At 36.3% G+C, this 21,823-nt stretch overlaps 1 protein-coding gene across 1 annotated transcript in view; it reads right to left on the bottom strand.

Moving 5' to 3' along the window:
* Window positions 1–795: 795 nt before the first annotated feature.
* NDUFS4 (NADH:ubiquinone oxidoreductase subunit S4) overlaps window positions 796–21,823 on the bottom strand; it is a 113,441-nt gene continuing 92,413 nt past the window's right edge. The window contains exon 5 of the mRNA XM_064596703.1: window positions 796–1,015. Coding sequence (XP_064452773.1) covers window positions 912–1,015 — 104 coding nt within the window. The 3' untranslated portion in view covers window positions 796–911. The remainder of the gene's footprint in view (window positions 1,016–21,823) is intronic.

Raw genomic sequence — 21,823 nt, forward strand, 5'->3', positions numbered from 1 at the left:
TGAAGAGACTGACAGGAGTATGTGCTTGATACATCATATGGAATGACCTAAGTGATTAGAGACATAACAAGAACATATATCTATGTCTATTTTACAAAAACAACAGTGAATACAAAAAGTTCTCTAATAACGAACTGATTATTTTCTTGGAATCTTTCAATTCATAAGAATGTAAAATCTTCATCTGAACCCTTCACAGTCATGAATTTGAATTTCTGAGCAGAGTTTAGTATGGAACAGTTCATTCAGATTCAGACTCAATCTTAGAGAATATAAAATTCTAATTAAAGAAGAGAACTTCAGAGGCACTTGGGTGGCTCAGTCAGTTAAAACGTCTGACTCTTGATTTCGGCTCAGGTCGTGATCTCAGGGTTGTGAGATCAAGCCCCATGTTGGGCTGGGTGTGAAGCCTGCTTAGGATTCTCTCCCTCTTCCTCTCCTTCCCAACCCCAAAAAATTAAAAAGAAGAGAACCTCAATAATGAGATTTGGGTTTATTAGATTGCAATGTAATCTTGAATTTCTCTAACCTCAGATAAAACAAAAGAATTTCTAAGAGAGTGTTATAATAATGATGGCCGGTAATTTATAAACACTATTAATTTGAGAATGGCTATAAAGAATCAAGTGTAAAACTTCAATGTTGCAGCTGATTTCAAGCATTCCTTTTAACAGATTTTAAGTACTGAAACTTCCTAGAGGTATGATCACCTCAAATCTCCTCTATAAATAGGAAACTGAAACATGTTCACTTTGAGACATCAAAAAACATTTAAAATAGGCACCACAAAATGGATTTGTGGTTAAAGGTCAAATTTATTAGGAGATTAAGAGATGTATTATACATGGACTATAAATACTGCACAGCTGACTTTATTCACCATCAAGCACAGAGATATAGTCAGTGCCAACCTATTTTGTGGATACTCTTGTTCTTTTGTTCCAAGAAAAATTTGCACCATAAGACTTGGACTTGGGTTTTGGAATCTTCCTCTCTTCAATGTCATAGCTCCACCCTAGAAAACAAAAACAAACCCACAGAAACAGAATTAGAGCGGATACCTCAAGAGCAAAGCAAGCAGAAGCTTTCATAAATTTAATGTTCATTTATCATGAGGAGTACATGCCAGCACATCTGAAATATAAATACTTAGTAATATTTTCCCTTATAATCCTGTGTGACAAGGGGGTCCAAAATAGTGCCTGAAGATGATTTAACTATATCTCAAGAGCGTAACCCATAATGTGACTTCTCCTTGCTCAATATTCCTTATTCAATTACTGATGGTTACATATTCATGTAAAATTTTCTATTTCTCTATGTGGTTTAATATGCGTCTTCTTTAATAACTGCAGTGGGAACACTGAGCAATATAATCTGTCTCACTGTTTTCTAAAGGCTCATGCTAAAAGCAATACAGAAAAGCATACATGGTTATGTGTACATATCTATGTACAGTTACCTATATAAATGACAGAGTCAGAGTAGACCTAAAAGATTATTTGGTTCTGCTCTCTGGGCTTTGACAGGCTACTGATTAAATTCAAAAACTTTTTTCAGCAACGGCTATCTATTTAGAATCCCATGGAAGTACTTGATAACAATGCAAATTCTTTGGCCTGACCAAAGGCTCATTGGGTCTAATTTCTGGTAGGGGCTTGGGAATCTGTACGTTAACTATTGATCCTGAGAGATTTTTATGCACAGAAGCTTGAGAACTACTGGCCTAAACTGTCTGCTTCTGGGAGTCTTTGTATCTTCTCTCCAATGCCCTTCTCAGTGTTTTATAATTTTGAAAACTAGATTTATTCATGCCCATGTCTTCTGCTTTAAGTCCAGTTCCTCAGTTCTTCTAAGGTGGACAATCCTTCAACATCCTCCTTCTTGAAGATATAATTAAGTCATTGTTCTATTCCCTAGTCCAAGCAACCTCTGTAACTTTTACTTTTCTTCGTAAGATTCATTTTCCATCCCTATAATTTATCATTCTATCTGAGGACTTTCTTCAAATAACTCATTTTGAAACATTTGATCCATGGCTGCTGAATCATGCAGTCATGTATAAAATGTCCAAACTATTACATGTCTCATTAAGTAAACTTCTTGATCTTGTGAATTGTTATGAGTTCTAGTGCCTCTTGGTGGGTATAATATTTGCTGCCACAAAAGCTTATATTTCACTAGCCCCTTAGAATGCAATTTTGCCACAAAAGTGAAGCCTGTAAAAATCAAGTCATCAAAGTATACTGCTACTACTGCTTATTTTAGTGTCCAAAAAGAGGAAATAATTCCATTGCTAGAACTCCATCTTCAAAGAAAGTCTATGTGCTATAAGGAAATTGAGAAGCAGGAAAGCAAATGAAACAAATGGTTTAAAAATACAAACGAAACATCAGAATCCAGGAGAGAAAATATTGATTCAATTTACTTGCTTAAACATAACCTTACTTTAACGGAGTAAAGTTTTGAGTACTTTCTAATCCATTAAAACAGGAAAAAAAAAATCAGAAAGTTATGTCTTACTTTAAGAGGACCTGAACCTATAAAATAAGTACATTAACAAGTGGCTATTTGCATTTCAAAAACTTTACTAACAGGCCTAAGAATAGTACCTACTTCATAGGTTGTCATGAGGATTAAACAAGCTTATTCATGTGAATTGCTTAGAAAATACCTGGCACTTAACAATCACTTATTGAGTTCTATGAAAAAGGTACTTTTCTAAAACCTTTATATGAATTAATTATTTCCTTTATGTAACTGAGGAAACTGAGGCACAGAGTGGAGGTTAACTAGCACAAGCTCACTTGGCTAGAAAGGGACAGAATCAGGATTTAAACAAAGAATCTGATTCTGGAGCTTTTGCTTTAAATCTTTTTTTTTTTTTTTTAATTTATTTATTTGAGAGAGAGAATGAGATAGAGAGAGCATGAGAGGGGGGAGGGTCAGAGGGAGAAGCAGACTCCCTGCTGAGCAGGGAGCCCGATGTGGGACTCGATCCCAGGACTCCAGGATCATGACCTGAGCCAAAGGCAGTCGCTTAACCAACTGAGCCACCCAGGCGCCCCTGGAGCTTTTGCTTTAACTAATACTGTGTCTCTTGTGGTTTATAGCAAGCACTTGATAAATAAGCTATTCTGTCTCAAATTTGATTTGCAACTTTCTGGTAACACATCTTCTATATGAAGTGAAGCATTAAAGTAAATAAAATTTCCATCACATTGAAACCCCTAATTTTGAAATTAAATACAGAAAGGAATTTTGGTAAGCAAATTAATGCTGTGACCTGAACATGATAACTTTAACATTATAAACTTCTCAAGCACTTCCTACATTAACCAGCAAATGATGCTGTTAATTATAAAAAATAATTCAATAAAGCAGGTATAGCAATACTTACTGAACATTTGCTATTCATTTAATAAATATTATTGATTGCATACTCTGTGTCAAGGACTGTTGAGACACCAGAGGTAAAGCAGTGAATAAATTCCCAAACTTCTTCAAGTTAGCAGAAAAGAAATTGATAAGTAAATGCATGGTATACTAGATGCTAATACAGCAATACCTATGATTAAAAATACATATTTTATGCTAATGAGCACTAAAGAAAAAACATTCTAGAGAGGGTACACAGGGAAACTCTCCCTCCCCTTAAGAAGGTCACATTTGACTGAAGATCTGAAGGAGATCAGAGTTAGCCGTGTGGATGTCTGGGAAAAGAGCCTGAGGCATGTTCTAAGCCCTCTGCTAAGTGCTTTAAATGTATTTTTATAGAATTTTATTTTATTTTATTTATTTATTTTTTTAAAGATTTTATTTATTTATTTGAGACAGAGAGAATGAGAGAGATAGAGAGCACATGAGAGGGGGGAGGGTCAGAGGGAGAAGCAGGCTCCCCGCCGAGCAGGGAGCCCGATGCGGGACTCGATCCAGGGACTCCAGGATCATGACCTGAGCCGAAGGCAGTCACTCAACCAACTGAGCCACCCAGGCGCCCCTTTTTATAGAATTTTAAAACTGAGATCATAGGTTGCTTGGCTTATGAAGTAGGCATTTTATATGCCCCAATTTTATATTTAATTATTTAGGAAAAATAAAGCACAGAGAAGGTAAATAAGCAGCCTAAAGCCACATGGCTAAGTGGCAAAGTCAGGGTTTAACCAAGGCTGACTTTAAAGCTATGTACCTAACCACCTCAAAAATAAAACTGCATTTCTTTAAAAGCATCTTGTAATTTCAATTTTTATCTATTTCACCCATTTCCTTTCAATCTTTGTGATTTTGTAATCCCCCCCTCTTAATTTTTATAAATGTGTTGAAAATAACTGTTTCAAGAATGCCTGGAAAGTTAAGTCTATGTCTGCCATATGTCCATCCACCCCCACCCCGGTTGTGGAGAAAGGAAAAGGTTTCTAGTGTAGATTCTATGTCTGGTTATAATGATTGTTGGTAAGTTATCCAAGGCCTCCATGATCTCTTCTTGCCAAGTGATGGGTGAGAGAACCTATGCTCCCTCACCCCTGCTTCCCAACACACTCTCCAGCCCAATAAAACATTATAAGAGGAACTGAAGAAATGATAAAGTACTTGGACATATTTAGGAATTGGTATTATACATGAACATATACCTGATAATCACTCTCATTTACATGGTTAATCTGTCTTTCAATCACCAGGGAGAAGAAAATTTTTTTACTGTGTCAGAATGCAGACATAGCTCTATTATATGTTTTGCTCATGTAGTCTCAAAATGCTGTCAGGGTCACTGTAATGTGAGAAGACTGGGATTTTGTACACATAAAAGAACAACTGGTTTGGGTTTTCTCCTGGTAACAAAGGAGTGACCTGGCTCTTGGGAATTGTGAGCCAGATTATAGTTGCTGTTGATGGTGGTAACAACAATAAATAGAATTATCATAGGGACTGGAATGTGGACGGGCAAAGCATCTTGGGAAAACAAAAACATACATGGAAGAAACTAGCATTTGCTAACAGTATCCAGCTCTACATTATTGCTCTACCACAGCCACCAATGATTATTAGGATGTATGGGGCGGGGGGGGGGGGGGGAATCTCTTTTCCTCACATTTTTCTGTGGGAAACAACTTTGCTCCCAAACCTGCACAAGCAACTTATAACTTCTCTGATTAAGTAAAAGGAAAGAGGGGTATGAGGTATAATCTCATTAGAATGAGAACTCACAAGAGACTGAAACTCAACTCAGGGTCTACATAAATCTCCTTTTGGATTTTCTATCCATCACTGAGAAAACTTTTCTAGGTAGGACTGATGCTGGGATGAAAATTTGCTCTTTTGGGGGGAACTCTTAAGAATCTGACCACATTTCTAAGCATCCTTCTCCAAAGTGTTTACCTTACAATGTGTGGATAAACGATTTTATTGGTCCTAGTATACTTCATACCACAATCTTTCCCAAGTTATTTTTTGTAATATTGTGGCAATATAAAGGCTACTGGAGCAAGCAGTGAGCTTTAGCTAAAAAGACAAAATAAACCATAAAAATAACAACAATTGAAAGGACATTAAACATTTGTACTTAATGGATAAGTTACATGAACTGTGCTTATCTTTTCTACTTCCTATGTGAAAGTTGTTCTTAAAAAGAAAGAACATAATGTAACTTGCCAGAAATAGAATGTAAAAATTTAAGAATGGAATTTTGTGAAATGTTAAGTTGCTGTAAGAATTTTCAACACTAAGCTTTTTTAAAAACTCAAGTTTCTGAATGAGATCATGGAAGTGAAAACACTTGCATTCTCTGAAGAACGCTTATACAAAATCAAGGTGTAGTCTATGACTGTGGTCCCAATATGTTGTTCTATTAGGACACTGAAAACCAGCCTTCACTCTTCCCAGCTGTGCAACAGAAGAAGATCAAAGCAACTGAGTCCAAAGCAGCTGCCCCAGGAATGGGGTAAGCTCCTAGGGCTGCCGTCACATCCCACTGAGGAGAGCAGCCATATGGCACGGATTAACCACAAATCCAACCACCAGCACCTAAATGATGAGAAGCTGACTCCCTTTGCTGTTTCACACACTGGAATGCTTTCACAAAGATATTTTGATCTTTAAGCCCTAGTATCAGAGAAGTACCTCTGGCAAATACTGTAGTAAACTTAAAATGTGACCTGTAATATCTCATGCTCAATTTCTTTTTTGGAAAGATGCCCATTTATTTTGTTGATCTCCAGACTGTGGTTGAGATATTCTACTTCCTATGATATGAATGTTTGGTATAATCTTTCAAATGCGCCCAAAAAAGCCCAAAACCCAAAATTAAAGACCAAAATACATCCACAAAAGGTCTCTGAACAAAACCAGATCATGACAATTAACTTGTGAATTCTATGTATGAGACAGAAAATTAATTCCATTCATTTTTATTTACAGAACCATTTTATTTATGGTTCAGTAAGGCAAAATACAGAGAAATGTTCATCAGTGCTTTTATTGCTTGTGAAATGTTACCTCTAGTAACCTTGGTCCAAGTCCTATAAAATGTCTTTCTCCTGTAATAATCTAATCTCAAACCCTGACATTAGTTCAGAAGTGAATAGTTTAATGGTTTTTCCTACTGTCCATCTGTGTACAAATCGAGAAGCACTGCATAATTTGGCACAAAATGACATAACTCGCAGTTGCTGCTAACAGAGGTATGGGATCAGAATAGAAAAGGCTTTGGGAAGCCACAGCAAGGTATGTGGATACTTGGAAGGTTTCAAGGGTTTTCACCAGGCTGTGCACCCATATTATGCCTGGGTAAAAGCAAAGCATAAACTTTTAAAATATAATTTAAAGGGGGTTGGGGGCTGTGATAGTCTTTGAGGAATTTCATTTTAGAAGTCCCTCTACTTTGAAATTCCCAAGCACCTAGTATTTGGCAGGGGGAGGAGGTTCAGATTAATTTGAAAGTATCTTAGATCTTCTTTTAGAAAATATTATGGAGAAATAACGGGTTGAGATACATTGGCAAAGCAATTCTTTCCACGAAAATTACATAAAATTATTTAAACAAGCAAATAAGGTGAAAATGTGAGGCACCTGAAAGATTAGTAACACCCCACACCTGCCACAGCTGCAACACCTCAAAAAAAAAAATCCCACCTTTGATGTGATAGTCAATGGGCCCCTTAAATTTTATCTTTTCAAATAATATAGTTGCTATACAGTATTATTTTGATTTCCAAGGCAGTAATTGGAACCACATTATTCAGAATTTGCCACAAAATAAACTGGTTTGTGTTCCAAAAGTACATGTGAAAATCAGTCATTAGAAATTGAGAACACATTTTTTTCTAGAGAAAGAGACTATACAACAGTGGTAAAGGTCCAAAAATCACTCTCAAGAGATTTTGATGTAATTGGTTTGGGTGTGGTCTGTGCATAGGGATTTCCAAATCCCATTTAACCCATAATACACTAGGAACCTGACTAAGCCACCATGTATAACATTATCTCTATGAGAAAAATTATTTCAGACCTCCAACGGGGAATCTAAATCTCTCTCCCCACCCAGCATGTCTGTCTGTCTCTCAGGAGTCTCAGCAGTTCAGGAGTCAGGCTGAACATTTCCCTGGCCACAAAGACAGCCAGTACCTTGGACTGGGGATTGAGAAGAAAGAATGATGAAGAAAAAAATCGGGGCTTCAACAGAAAATTATGGTGTCTACGGCATACCAGATCTCAGCCCTGACTATGGTCTTTGAGTTATTTTGAAACCCTGTAAGATGTAGGTGTGGATTCTGTATTTGTGAATTTGCCTGTTCACTAAAATTTACCTGTAACCCCCAAATCAATATTCACAATGCTTCCATGGTCATTAGTGACATGCACAGAGCAATGGAAATTTGAGTCACTCAACGTACATGTTCCCAGCTGAGGTCAAGCAAGGTAATGCTCTGTGCTTTCTTGTTTCAGATCGCATACTGTAAACAAGTGTCCTTTTCGTGGTCCATTTACAGGGGCATTTTTGTGCTTCCTGTTGATGATTTTGATGTTTAAAATGGCCCCACAAGTGTAGTGCTCTAGCACTTTCTAGTGTTCCTAAGGACAAGAAGGCTCTGATGTACCAATATATGTTAGATAAGCTTCATTCAGGCATAAGTTACAGTGCTGCTGGCTATGAGTTCAATGTTCATGAATCAACAATAAACATTAAATAAGGTGTTTTTAAACGTTTGAACAGAATCACATTTAAAAAAGGTTATGTATGTATTGATTGGTTGACAAAATTTTGCGATCAGAGTCTCAAAAGAATCTAACTTTGTATTTTTCTTAGGAGCAGTATTTCAGTACTCATTAGTGTTTTTTGTGACTTTAGAGATCATAACTACCATGAGTAACAAGAACCAACTCTAACAGATATATAAATTCTGTCCTGCCTGGTGACTCTTCCCCACCCCCTTTGGAAAAACCAGTTTGGTCTCCACTTGTAATTCATCTCAACATTCCTTTACTCCATATAAATTTGTGCCTTACTGATTTTTCCTTTGAACTGGTTATAACATCCACCTAGTTCCCTCATTTCATGAGTAAACTAAATTCTTAAAAATGTATTTATCTATGTATTAGAGTCATGATTTTATCTTTTTAAGGAAATATTCTTTTCACAATTTTGGAAGTCCCACTGAGACACCTAATAGATCCACCAGCCAAAGCCTGGCAAACTTCTTCACCAGAAGTGGTATACCTTATTTTAAGCTCAGGTATGTATTTTCTTGGCCCCAAGAGGCAAATATAAGAGAATTTTGCTGATTCAATGTTTTCTATTTTTAACTTTGCTCTCTGCTAAGTTTGGGAATTGGTTTTAGAGAGCTATTCTCTAAATAGGATGAAAAAAAAAACACAGAAAATCTGGTCTATTGGTCTTTGCAGTCTATTTGAGCTCAAACAAATGAAGAATTTGTACTCACTGAGAAGAGAACAGCTCTTTAGTATGGACATAATTCTGTGTTAACTGTTAACCCATGACTGAAATTTTAGAACTGAAGTTATAAACTGTGTGACTACTGGTCTTGTCTACATGTCTGTTAATTCAGAAGGGTCTTTACTTCTCATTATATATGTATGGGTAATGTTCTTCTACCTCTACATGTCATTAATGAATTAAGATTGTAAAATCTCTTAGGCTCTATTTTGATTAGCTTATAGGAAAAAATAAGTGCTTGTATAAGAATTCCTACAGTTCTTAGAAATCAAGGAAATTCAACTTCTAAATAGTCTTAATGTGCCAGATTTAAAAAAGGTATTCTTGGGGTGCCTGGGTGGCTCAGTCAGTTAGGCATCAGACTCTTGATTTCGGCTCAGGTCATGATATCAGGGTTGTGAGACTGAGCCCCAGTGGGCTCTAGGCCCAGCGGGGAGTCTGCTTGAGATACTCTCCCTCTCCTTCTGCCCGCCCCCACCCCAACCCTGCTGGGACTCTCACTCTTTCAAAAAAAAAAAAAAAAAAAAATTCTTAAAGACCTAAGGAACATTTAAGAATTCAAGTACAAATAACATAGGTGAATCTTGGGGCACCTGGCTTGCTTAGAAGAGCATGCAACTTTTGATCTCAGGGTGGTGAGTTCGAGCCCCACATGGGGTATATAGATTACTTAAATGAATAAATAAATACTTCAAAAAAATATATATATATATATATAATATTATAGGCAATCTATGGGGTGCCTGGGTGGCTCAGTCAGTTGAGCATCCAATTCTCGGTTTCGCCTAAGGTCATAATCTCAGGGTTGTGGGATTGAGCCCTGCATCAGGATCTGAGCTCAGCACTGCCCCCTCTGCTCCTCCACCCCCCCCCCACTGGCATGTGCACATGCACATGCACACGCACACATTCTCTCAAATACATAAATCTTTAAAAAATATATATATAGGTGATCTTTGGCAAACAAATTTAATAATTTTTATTTAATAAAAGCTGTATTTTCTTTAGTTTATTAGTGTTAAATATGCCAAGCACAGATCTTTATTCTATTTCAATATGTTGTTTCTAAACTTATATAAGTTTACTGATCAAATAAGCTAGCATTACTTCTGTTTAATGTTTATAATCCTAAAAACTATAAATTTGTGTTTATCCAAAATGATTCTTCATTCTGGTAATTTTAACAGTAACTAAGTTTTGTAGTATGTCACTTTGGAAATTAATTTCCAAGATCTTAGGTTAACTTAAAACCTCAGATGATGGGGGTGCCAGGGTGGCTCAGTCGTTAAGCCTCTGCCTTCAGCTCAGGTCATGATCCTAGGGTCCTAGGATCAAGCCCCACGTCGGGCTCCCTGCTCAGTGGGAAGCCTGCTTCTGCCTCTCCCTCTGCCTCTCCCCCCAGCCTCTCCCACTACGTGTGCTCTCTCTCTGTATCTCAAATGAATAAATAAAAATCTTAAAAAAAAAAAAAAAGCTTAGATGATGTTAATGGGTATTTATTAGATATTTAGATCATTTCTAAGAATACTGAACTACTGATTACTAAGCAAAAATTTAAGTTTATATATTTTTGCTTCGTGTTTTTATATGGTACAGAGAGGCTGTATCTTTGGGTTTGTTAATGGACACATTCTTTTTTGCCACTTGGAGAAGTCCGACTATAAAGAGTCTTGCATGTGGTTGTAGAAAGTTGTTAGGTGAATTTGTAAGTTTTGCTAGTTTACTTAAATATCAGTGTGTAACAGTTTTCAATGATCTAGCTCTCAGTTTTCTCTATGAAATCAGAGTTAACTTTGGTTAAAAGACATAATTAATATATATGAGATTCTCCTAGGAGCAATAGTGGCAAAGAGGTATAACTTCGTATGGAAGGTAATGAGATGTGTTTCTGTTTACCAACGGAAAAAGGGAATACTTAGTATAGAGGCCTCTTTTAGGCAACCAACTTGAACAACAGAAACCTGATCAAGGTAAAGGGGCCCAGAGTGACCACCAAGCTGCATGCAAACAGGCTCACTAAGCGACCTACCGGGAAATAGCCACAGGCCCTAACTGACCAATTATAACCAGGCACAGTTCCAAAGATTACCAAAAAAGGGAAAATTCCATACTCCCTCACTCTGCCAATAACTGGTCCCTCACTAGCCCCTTGTCCCAGTTTTTCCTTTGCTATCTTGCCCACCGTTTGTTCTGCTTTGGGTGAATTCTTACACCTCCCGCACTGCAGCGGCCACCCTATCAGGTCGGGTCACTCCACAGTTAGGTCCTAAAGTAAATGTCCAAAATGAGAAAGAGAATGGTGAAAGACAAAACCTGAATGGATACTGAAAGTTATATAAGCTTTGCAAAAACAAAGCTTTATTTGCCTTACAGTTATGTCCAAAAAATCTGAAAAGCTCTGAAATGTATTAAAATCTTACAAAGTTTGCTCAGTTTAGGTGGGCTTATTTCATTAGTTCACTATTTACTGCCTCTACTTACAACATGAAGGGTTATTCTTTTTGTCTAATCTGCCTAGATTTCAAAGTTTCTGCGGCTTGCCAGAATAACCTTATATGCTGACTTTAAGTCCTTAATGACTTCCCTAAGAGCTCAGGATCTTTACAGTCATGTTACCTTTTACGTTTGTAAGTTTTATCATCCCTTTGAAATGAACAGTCAAGTACTGTTTGTCTAGTACCTACGATCCTATTCCTATCCTAAGTGTGCAAATCTACTGACATTTTTAAATTTTTGCCTCCCCAAAATAGCAGCCTAAATGTAAACTAAAAGATTCAGATTATCTTTGTACCTAAAACTATTTTCAAGATTTCCCCAGAAGGCCTCTGGGACTATCAAAAGGATGTATTCTTTTAACCTCATGAAAAGAGAGATACTGAAAATAATTAGGTTTACTTGACACGATACTATTGATGAGTGGTACTATAAGAGCTATCAAGTCAGAAGAGATGCTTAGCTCTCCTGAGGTTAAATCTATATGGGTAAAATGTTACTAATATAGTTATGCTATGTGCTAAGTATACATTCTCAGTGCCCTCACTGTCCATGTTTTATTTATCAGAGCCCCAGTACTGCTTTGTCCGATATTAGTGTAGGTTATCAAACACAATTTCAGTTATCTTTAAAAACACAACTTGGCTGCATCTTCTGTACTTTGGATCTCGTATCTTCTAGGCCAGTATATGTAAACTGGGAATACATATCACTAATCAATGGAGTTTTATTAATATACAAATGTTTAGGACCTTCCCCAGACTTACTGAATCTCTTTACTTGATTTTCTTAACATATTTCTGGTATATTCTTACTATATGTTTGGCACATTCAGGGTATATTACATCTCAGGATTATTATTATTTCTCTGTAAATATGTTCATCCATTTTTATAAGTTAGATGCACATTCACTGTCTTCTTTGAAACCAGGCTTTAATATTACAGATATTTTGTATATAATGTTTTTGGTATGACTTTAAGTTGCATTATTCTTGTTATGACTGTTTATATTTCATTTCTGAAATTTACCAATAATGTTAATTACAGCCATCTTAAATCTTTTATCATTTAGGGATAGATTTGTTTGTTTTACTCTGATGTTACCCTGAAAGCTCCTGAAATCAGTTCAGGCCAGAGTGCTTTGTCTTCAATAAAGACAGCCTGAGAGCTCTGTGTAGGAGGACTGTTAGGTATTCTTGGGTATAGGCTTATGATGGCATAATAATTCTAAGACCACACTAGTGGACTGAGTCAGGACTTCCAGAACTCTAGTTGAGCGGCAGATAAATTTATGATCCAGTGAAACAAGAATTATATAGGACTGAATGCACTAATGAGGGCTGAATGTAGTTTCTGTTTGGAGTATTTCTGATATTGTTTCAATGTTCTATTTTCTGGGCATTTAAGGAAGTCCTTTCCCTTTTCTCCTAAGGTATCTACAATTTAATAGACAGTGTTTTGTAAACTAAAATTTGTTATCATTTGTAAATGATTAGTCTCCCTGCATGACCCCTACAGTATTAGGGAACCCTTGCTGAATATTCTTATATTCATGGCAATATAGTTATTTGTACATGTTCAGTATGTCCTCCTTTTTATTAGAAAATAAGTGTAAACAATGGTTATGCAACGAGGGCCATACCTAGATTGACATATTTGACAATGATACTCATTTAATCTGATATGACCAGACACTTTTAAGGAACTAAAGTTTACAAAATCTTTCCAGGAAAGTGGCATGGCTCCAGGCTAACAAATTACAAAGTTCCCCAAGATGGTAAGGAACCTTTCTTTGAGGATCTTAGGATATTTTAGGGACCTTAAGAAGGGAGGAAAAATTTGCCCAAATTAATAGGCATCACAGAAGAAATCTGATGGAAAGTTATTTGTTGTGAAAAGTCTTGAGATTCCTTATGAAAAATTTCAGCAAAGCAAACTTAAAGAAAGCTTATGTGGTAAAGAGCAGAACTTCCACTCCCAAAAAACACGTTTTAGGCATAAGGATTTTGAGCTGGTTAAGTTTCAAAAAGCAGTAAACACAGAGAAATCTCCAAAAATGAAGAAAGTGCCCTTTTATGAGGGAAATTAACATTTATAAGAGAAATCTCCATTTGTAAAGGTGTCTCCCACTCAGTACTAGGAAGAGGAGGATGACTAAAATTCTGGAAATTCAACCAATGGAAAAGCCTTGGAATTAAGTCTGCATAACAAATTATACCCTTGTTTATGGTGCTTTGCCTAATAACCTCCCAAGGCTGTCCCGAGCGCCCGCTCCCCAAATCTTTTGTCTTTATCTGGAGATGGTATTTAAGGTGGTGGCAAGGGCCATTTTGGAGTTATCAGTTTTCCCGGGTATATAGGAGGTATACATGTTATTAAACTTCTGTTGGTTTTTCTTGGTTACATCTTTTAATTATAGGGGGTCTCAGTCAAGACCTATAAAGTTAAAGGGAAAATTATTTATCCTCTCCTACAGTTGCAGATTATTCATTCTTGCTATACCTAAATAAATACTCAGGCCAAATACTAGCCCAATATTTTGTGATCATAAATAATCTTTGAGATTTTTTTTTTAATCACAAAAGGAGAAGAGTAGAAACAAATTCTGTTTCAGTAGAAAACTGCATTATCTATAGTATGCCCTTTCCCTTCCAGGTTATCAGATTTCAGCGTAATTCCTTGTCTTTCAGCTATTTTATCTCTTTTTAAGTTGTATGACTGATAGATATGCAAATTATGTCCTGTGTCCCACTGGTAGTGATTTAATTAACTGCCCCTCCCCCACAAAACCTCCATCTGTCTCCATTTGCATTCCTTTTTTCCACATACATTTGTGCTGTTTTGACTTTTACTTTGAACTGGTTATAACATCTACCTAGTTCTTTTATATCACATGAATAAAAAAAATCCTTTAACACAAATTTTTATATCTTAGGAGTCCTGATTCTTAGCTTTCGAAACAAAGGTGTCTTTTTAACAGATGACTGAATGTGAGGTTGAGGCCCTCATTAGAAGGTTTAAGTTAGGTGGAAATCCAGACTTTGCTGCTGGGTCTACTTCTGGAATAATTCTAAGTCCTGGGCTGCAAACTCCAATTACCTCCTTATTTTCCTGAATCCAGGGCTCGACCTGTCTGCTTCCTCCCCTGGAGCTTCTACCTTCTATTACTTCAGAGGCGGGTTTTCCTCCCCAATAGACCCACTATGGACAGAACGCAGTTTCACAGTTTATCCTCTATCCTCCCACTCCTGAAAGAAACCCTCCCCTATTTTGAGAATTTCAAAGAGTTTTTACAGCTAACAACAACGAGAAAAACACAGGGGGTAAAATGACCTACCAAAGGAAAGTCACAAAGTTTCAAATCAGATCAAACGGGGAAAAGGCCATTTCTGGTTTTCATTAGCATGTAAATGGTAGTAGGTCCTAGCCTTCTACCATCGACATTTTTCCACAACTATCTTACTCCTCCTCTCTCCGTGATGCAGCTTCCTTCTCCTCCCCGCCCTCAACCCTATCATGAAACACTAGGAAAGACAAAAGCCACAATGGGTGAGAAAGGTGGGTCTTTTCAGTACACAAAGAACTAAAGTGAGGTTCATCTACATTTCAGAGGAAACCTCAGATACTCTTTTCTCTTTTTACAAAGAAAGGTTATCTTTGAAGAGTTCCTCTGGAATATTTGCTGAGCTCAAACAGAGACCTTCAGGATGAGGCCCTGGGGTTAAAGCCAAAAGACACAGAGTATTTATATTTTCTTTACTTAGTGTGTATGTTGGGGGAGGTTGAGAACTAAGATTTGGGGGAGTGGAAGGTAGGGAGCAGGGGGAAAAGCCATAGGGAGGGCATTCAATCTTTTTTCCCACCCCCTAATTTCACAGAATCAGCCCTCTGAAAAAGTGAGATATGGTGAGAAGAGAGACCTAAGCAAAACAGAAGCAGGGGGTAGTTACAGGAGTTATTAATAGCAGGAAGAACTTCTTTTTAGTCTCAGAAATTATATATTCTTACATAAAATTCTTATATAAAAAGATGAACCTGCACAATACCTTATATGGTTAAGAAATGAAAAATGGGTGATTAATGGGATCTTGTGGTATAATATAGGTCTCTTTTAGCTATTTTATTTCATTATTATATTACATGTAACATAAGAGTTTCCACTTATCCTTGATTCATACCGGGTAAGAATAAAGAATAGAACTATGTTTCTCAAAAATATAAAATGTGAAGTTTCCAAAGTTGGATAAGGTTTTCATATTTCTTTTTTTTTATTATGTTAATCACCATACATTACATCATTAGTTTTTGATGTAGTGTTCCATGATTCATTGTTTGTGTATAACACCCAGTGCTCCATTCAACATGTGCCCTCTTTAATACCCACCACCAGGCTAACCCATCCTCCCACCCCCCTCCCCTCTAGAACCCTCAGTTTGTTTTTCAGAGTCCATAGTCTCTCATGGTTCATCTCCCCCTCTGATTTCCCCGCCTTCATTCTTCCTCTCCTGCTATCATATTTCTTATATTCACTATAGAATATATATTAGTGAAATATTTAGAATATGTTTAGAATATGTATAGGATGTATATTCTGTGCACTGCTAAGTACTATATAGGTCAGTGCTGTCCAACAGAAACATAATGTGAATCACATATAACTTTAAATTTACTTTTTTAAAGTTTGTTTATTTATCTATTTATCTATTTAAGTAATCTCTACATCCAACGTGGGGCTCAAACTCACAAGCCCAAGATCAAGAGCTGCACACTCTTCTGATTGAACCAGCCAGGTGCCCCAGTATAATTTTAAATTTTCTAGTAGCCACTTTAAAAAATGACTAAAGAAGTATGTAACATCTATTTTAATCATATTTCCCTAGCCCAATATATATCCAAAATATTATCACTTAAATATGTAATCAATATAGAAACTTTAGATAATTTTATACCAAGTCTTTGAAATACAGTATATATTTTACACTTACAGCACATTTCAAGTGCTATACAGTCACATGTGGGTACCATATTGGACAGTGCTAACCTAACTGATGTGGGAAACAAAGGCAAAAGAAAAAAATTAAATTTCCTTACTGCCTACAGTCCACTGACAAGTCCTTGAAACAGAGTGACCTTCCTTGCAGAGCTTAGATGCCTCATGTTGACACTTTGCTAAAGGCAAATGGCAATCTTATCCCGACCCCCCAGGATCCTGTAAGTCTTCTTTAACATATAAAAATTCCTTTGAAAACTTCCTTTCCCTCTACCCCCACCCCCACGATACTCAGCAATCACCCTCCAAGCATATGGCCCACTGATACATATCTGAAGGGTCTCAGGACTGAGTTTTTACCACACAGTAATAAATGACCTTTTCCTACAATAGCTAGCCCCCTCAGGATCCTGGAAACCTTGTTTCCAAAATTCCTTAGAGGCTTGTGCTGTCCCTAACCCCCTCCCAACTTGAAAGTATATAATCAGTCACCCATCACAACCCCAGTGCAGCTCTTTCTGCCCAAGGGTCCTGTCCACATGCTTTAATAAAACCACCTTTTTACACCAAAGATGTCTCAAGAATTCTTTCTTGGCCATGGCTCTGAACCCCAACCATTTCCTACATCATAATGATGATTTTTTTAAGATCTACTAGCAGCATAGTATCATATAAAAAATACTGAACTTAGAATCTACGAACTTGGGCCTTATCAGTTAAGAGCTATGTGAGTGATCTTGGTCTTGTTTGTTTTATTAATTTCTAGGCCTCTGTATCCTTAAAAAAGAGTTTAGAACAAATAACTTATGCCTTGGAAAACAGCCCCAACGTTATGAAATAAATAAGTATATTCCAGTGTACTTATGATTATCTGTTAATAAACTCAGGATAAGCACCACATTAGACAGAGAAACATTGGTTATATTTTACAAACACACTAAAATATAAGAAACTGCTAATCATTCTATAATTTTCTTTCTCCAGATTTCCAGTTAGAGGGAAGTAACTTCTTCTGAAAGATAGAACAAGTAACCAAATTAATTTAAAGTGATTTTTAAAAAGTTTAAAACATGATTTGGAGAATATAACATCACTAAATGTACAGTTCAAACTCACCAAATATTTACTGAGCACATTAAAAGATGAGTGGGACTGGGTGGTTTTTTCCATGTAGGTGCTTATAATCCAGTAGGAGGAATAAAATATTACAGTTTGAGTACAAGGACATGCCTTATTTAACTACTGATCCCCACCCAGTGCCAGCAACAAGAGTGTCTGATGGAATGCAATACAAAAAATACAAAACTGTACTATAAAAGCTATAAGAAAGAAAAAAATTGCGTAAAAGAGAAAGCACATCCAGTAAGGGGTGGGAGATGGAGGTGGGAAAGGGGAATAAGAAAAGGGAGCAGGAAAGAGTTAATGTTTAAACTGTATTCTAAAGGCTAGGTTGTAGTTCTTGGCAGGAATAAGGATGAGAAAGGGAACAACATGAGTAAGGTTGTAGATGAAAGAAAATACAGAAGCCTGGGGATAAGAGCAGGACAAAGAGTTGGGACATAGTAAAATAAAGCTAGGTCAGTGCTTCAGTGATGTGTTTATATTGTGAAGAACTTTGTTTGTTGTTGTTTGTTTAGATTTTATTTTTAAGTAATCTCCACACTCAGCGTGGGGCTTGAACTCACAACCCCAAGATCAAGAGCTGCATGTTCTACCAACTGAGCCACAACCAGGTGCCCCTGTGAAGAACTCTGAATATCAGTTGAGAAGAGTATCTCTTAAGCAGAGGCCCTTCAAGATGTTTGCATAAAGAGTATTTTGGATTTAGAAAAATGTCACAGAACAAAGGGTCTTGGTATTAAGACTGTGTGCATATATATATTTTTATACAATGGTTTAGACCATGCGTTAATAAATGTTTTCTGTAAATGGACAAATAGAAAATATGTTTAGACTCTGGGGGCCTTATGGTCTCCATTACAAATATTTAATTTTACTATTGCAGCTGAAGAGCAGTTACAGACGATACATAAATGAATGAATACAACTGTGTTCAAATAAAACTTGTTCATTCACTTACAGGTATAATGACCTTGTAAGCTAATGTTACTTAGTGTCTCTAAAATCTCAGTTTCTTTGATCTACAAAATGGGGATAATTGTTCCTGCTTCAAAGAGTTTCAGTGAGGATTAAATGGGACGAATGAAAAGCACTTAGTAGAGTGACAAACTCTGGCCTTAGTACTTATGAAAAACATTGTGATGATGATACTTATTACCTGAGTCTGGTAATAGAAGGCATTAAAAACTTCTAGGAAGCAAATGAATCTGAAAATCTTGTTCTTCACTGTACTGATTCTCTATAATATAATCTTTTATGTCAATAAAAGATTCCCTTTTTTGTCAAGGGAAATGATGGTCATGACTTTAAAAAAAAAAAAAACCAAAAACATTTAAAAGTGGGTGCCTGGGCGGCTCAGCTGGTTAAGCAACTGCCTTCCCCTCAGGTCATGATCCTGGAGTCCCGGGATCTAGTCCCCACCATCCCACCGGGCTCCCTGCTGAGCGGGGAGTCTGCTTCTCCCTCTAACCCTAACCCCCTCTCATTCTCTCTCATCCTGTCTCCCAAATACATAAATAAAAAATAAATCATAAAAAGATAAAAATAAAACCATTTAAAAGTAAGGAAAACAAGGAACCTAAGAAGGGGATGAAAGGTGTAAGTTGTTCATTTTCAGAATAGTCCCTGAGTATACGAACTATCTTTTTTTTGAGGCAGCTTTACCCCAACCTCCTGTTTCTTGACACTACTGAAAGGCAAACATTTAATACTCCTAAATGGATAACTTTTGCCAGATTTTTTGTTTATTATCAACACAGAATCATCTATATCAACAAAAACATTTTCCCTCTAGAGAATATAATAAGTTACTGGGCTACAAAGTAAAGAAATAAAAATATACGTGGGCCCATGAGCTTAATATCCTTAAGTCTATAGTTTTTGAGTATTAACCAATCCAATTTCTCATTTCAAAGAGGAAGAGACATGTTTATCAAAGGTTAAGTATAGTGAAACGTGACTTGCTCAAGATCTATAAAGCAGACAGTTATGGAATGAGAACCCTAGTTACTAGTCTCTGAATCCAATAGTTGTTACATATTAGTAACTTCTAAACCATTTTTTTCTAATGCTTTCACTAACCAGAACATTGGTTCACCCAACCTTCAACAGCATTAGCTCACAACAAAATGATGTTAGGTGTCGGGGGAGAGGGAAACCTTTTGAATGTCCCCATCCTATCCACCTACCCAAAAGAGGCAAATCAGAATGGATAAGATGTGGGTAATTTGGAAAAGATCTTCCACCCCATGATTCTGTACCATTTCAATGATATGCTTAGCCTCACTGCCTCAGTAACTAGAGAAACAGGACTTTATACATAAAGTCTCTTTACATATAATGATCTATAATGCTGAATGTTAAATAAATGAGGCAGATCACAAGTATTATGTGAATTCAAGGGTGGAATAATCAGTGAGAACTCTCCCAGGAATGAGACTGGCTTCAAATTCTTGAGTAGAGGAATGTATTTTAGAAAGTAATTTTACCACATATCCCATGTCCATTATGTAGGTATTATGCTTGGTGCTGGGGATAAGGCAGTGACTAACATGTAGGTTAAAATTCCTGATCCACTGTTAGCCTATAGTATTGTAAGATACTGTCCATTAAGCTTTTTCAAGTTATACTGTCTATTGACTTTGATAATGCTCCTCAGTTTTCTTTCCCAGGGAGGCAGAAATTTCAACAGCAGCAGTGGCTAGTTCACACCTGCAATTCACATAGCAACTGTAGTCATGCAGTCCTGGTGACCACTTAGACATTAACCAGAGATTTAACAATTTAATTAGATTTCCTGTTATTAAACTCACATTGCAGGCCTCAAATGAATAATTTTCAAGGTGTCAGACATGAAATATGGTAGGCTGCAAAGATGGAAAACATTAATAGAACTGTTTTTGATAAGCTATATTACAGTTTAATTAAAAAACAATTTAATTTAAATCAAATTAATATTTTAAAGACTATGACCACTTTGAGAATAATTATGTAATTAAGAAATTTCGAAACTGCCAAGAACATGTTTTAATAAGGAGCTTCACTTACAAAATTTTTTTTTAGATTTTAAAGTCTAAAAAGAATAGGATAAACTTATATACAATTATAACGTAACTATGTTCTTACTTAACTATGTTCTAAACACTTCTATTAACTAATTCAATCCTCATAACAATGCCCATTGTACACAGGAGAAAATGGAAACACAAAGACATACAAATAGTAAAAGACCAACATGGATCCAAGCCCAGGCAGTTTGGCTTCACACTCTTAATCATAAGCTATAAAAAGTAAAATATTTAAAAAGCAAGTATCTTAGATAATAACCTTTATGGAGCTTTCACATTTATATGTCAAATATGTTATATAACACTAATAGTCTTTTATATTTACATATTGCCTTAAAGTAAAAATATACTTAAATAGACACTATCTCATATAATTTAGATTCAAATTCAACTGACCATTTAGAACAGAAGAATGCATTAGGTACAAACATACAGCAGTGCTTGTAAATCCATGAGGGAAAAATAGCAGAAATATCAGATGGAGAGAGGAAAGGGTCAGAACAAACAGTAAGTATCTATTTTGTATCAGGTACTAGACTAGGTACACTATGAGTTAAGTATCATGACTTCAACAATGAGAAAACATTAAGTCCATTATGAAATTAATCCAAAATCATGTAGCTTCCAAGGAGCATAATAAGGATCAGAATTCAGACTGGACTGACTCCAAAGCCTCTCTTCACTACCATGTTGCATGGCTTAATAGAAAATGAGAAAAAAAAATTTGTATTTTTGTTGATAGGAATATCAATATAAACAACAGTTTTAGGTGGCTATCTCAAAAACTAATACTCTCTTAGGCTGCATTAATCTAATTATAGCTTTGAGATTATGCTTGGTACTATACCCACCATATCTAGAAAAGTGGCCCACAGACATCTAGGCTTACATGAAATTTTAAGGTACTTTAAGGAACTGTAAGGTAATTTAAGGAAAATTTAAGAATAAGGTAATGGTAACTATTTTCCAAATAAAGAGCTATTACATAGAATTATAGACTTGAGATTTTGGATCAAAGTAAAAAGAAACAGAGGTCTCAAAACTGGAATAGGCTGCTTTATGAGACATTCAAATACAGTTTAAAAACAATGTATTAGTGATTTTGCAGAGGGAGCCATGAACAAGGTAGGAGCAGAAGTAGTTTTACTCCCTGCCTCTACTTCTAATTAGAGCATTTTGGCTTTTACATGTTATGTGGGCAT

This window comes from Mirounga angustirostris, unplaced genomic scaffold (genome assembly GCF_029215605.1).
Source record: "Mirounga angustirostris isolate CCGP_5_RB_7025 unplaced genomic scaffold, mMirAng1.0.hap1 SCAF_7, whole genome shotgun sequence".
Taxonomy (NCBI): Eukaryota; Metazoa; Chordata; class Mammalia; order Carnivora; family Phocidae; genus Mirounga; species Mirounga angustirostris.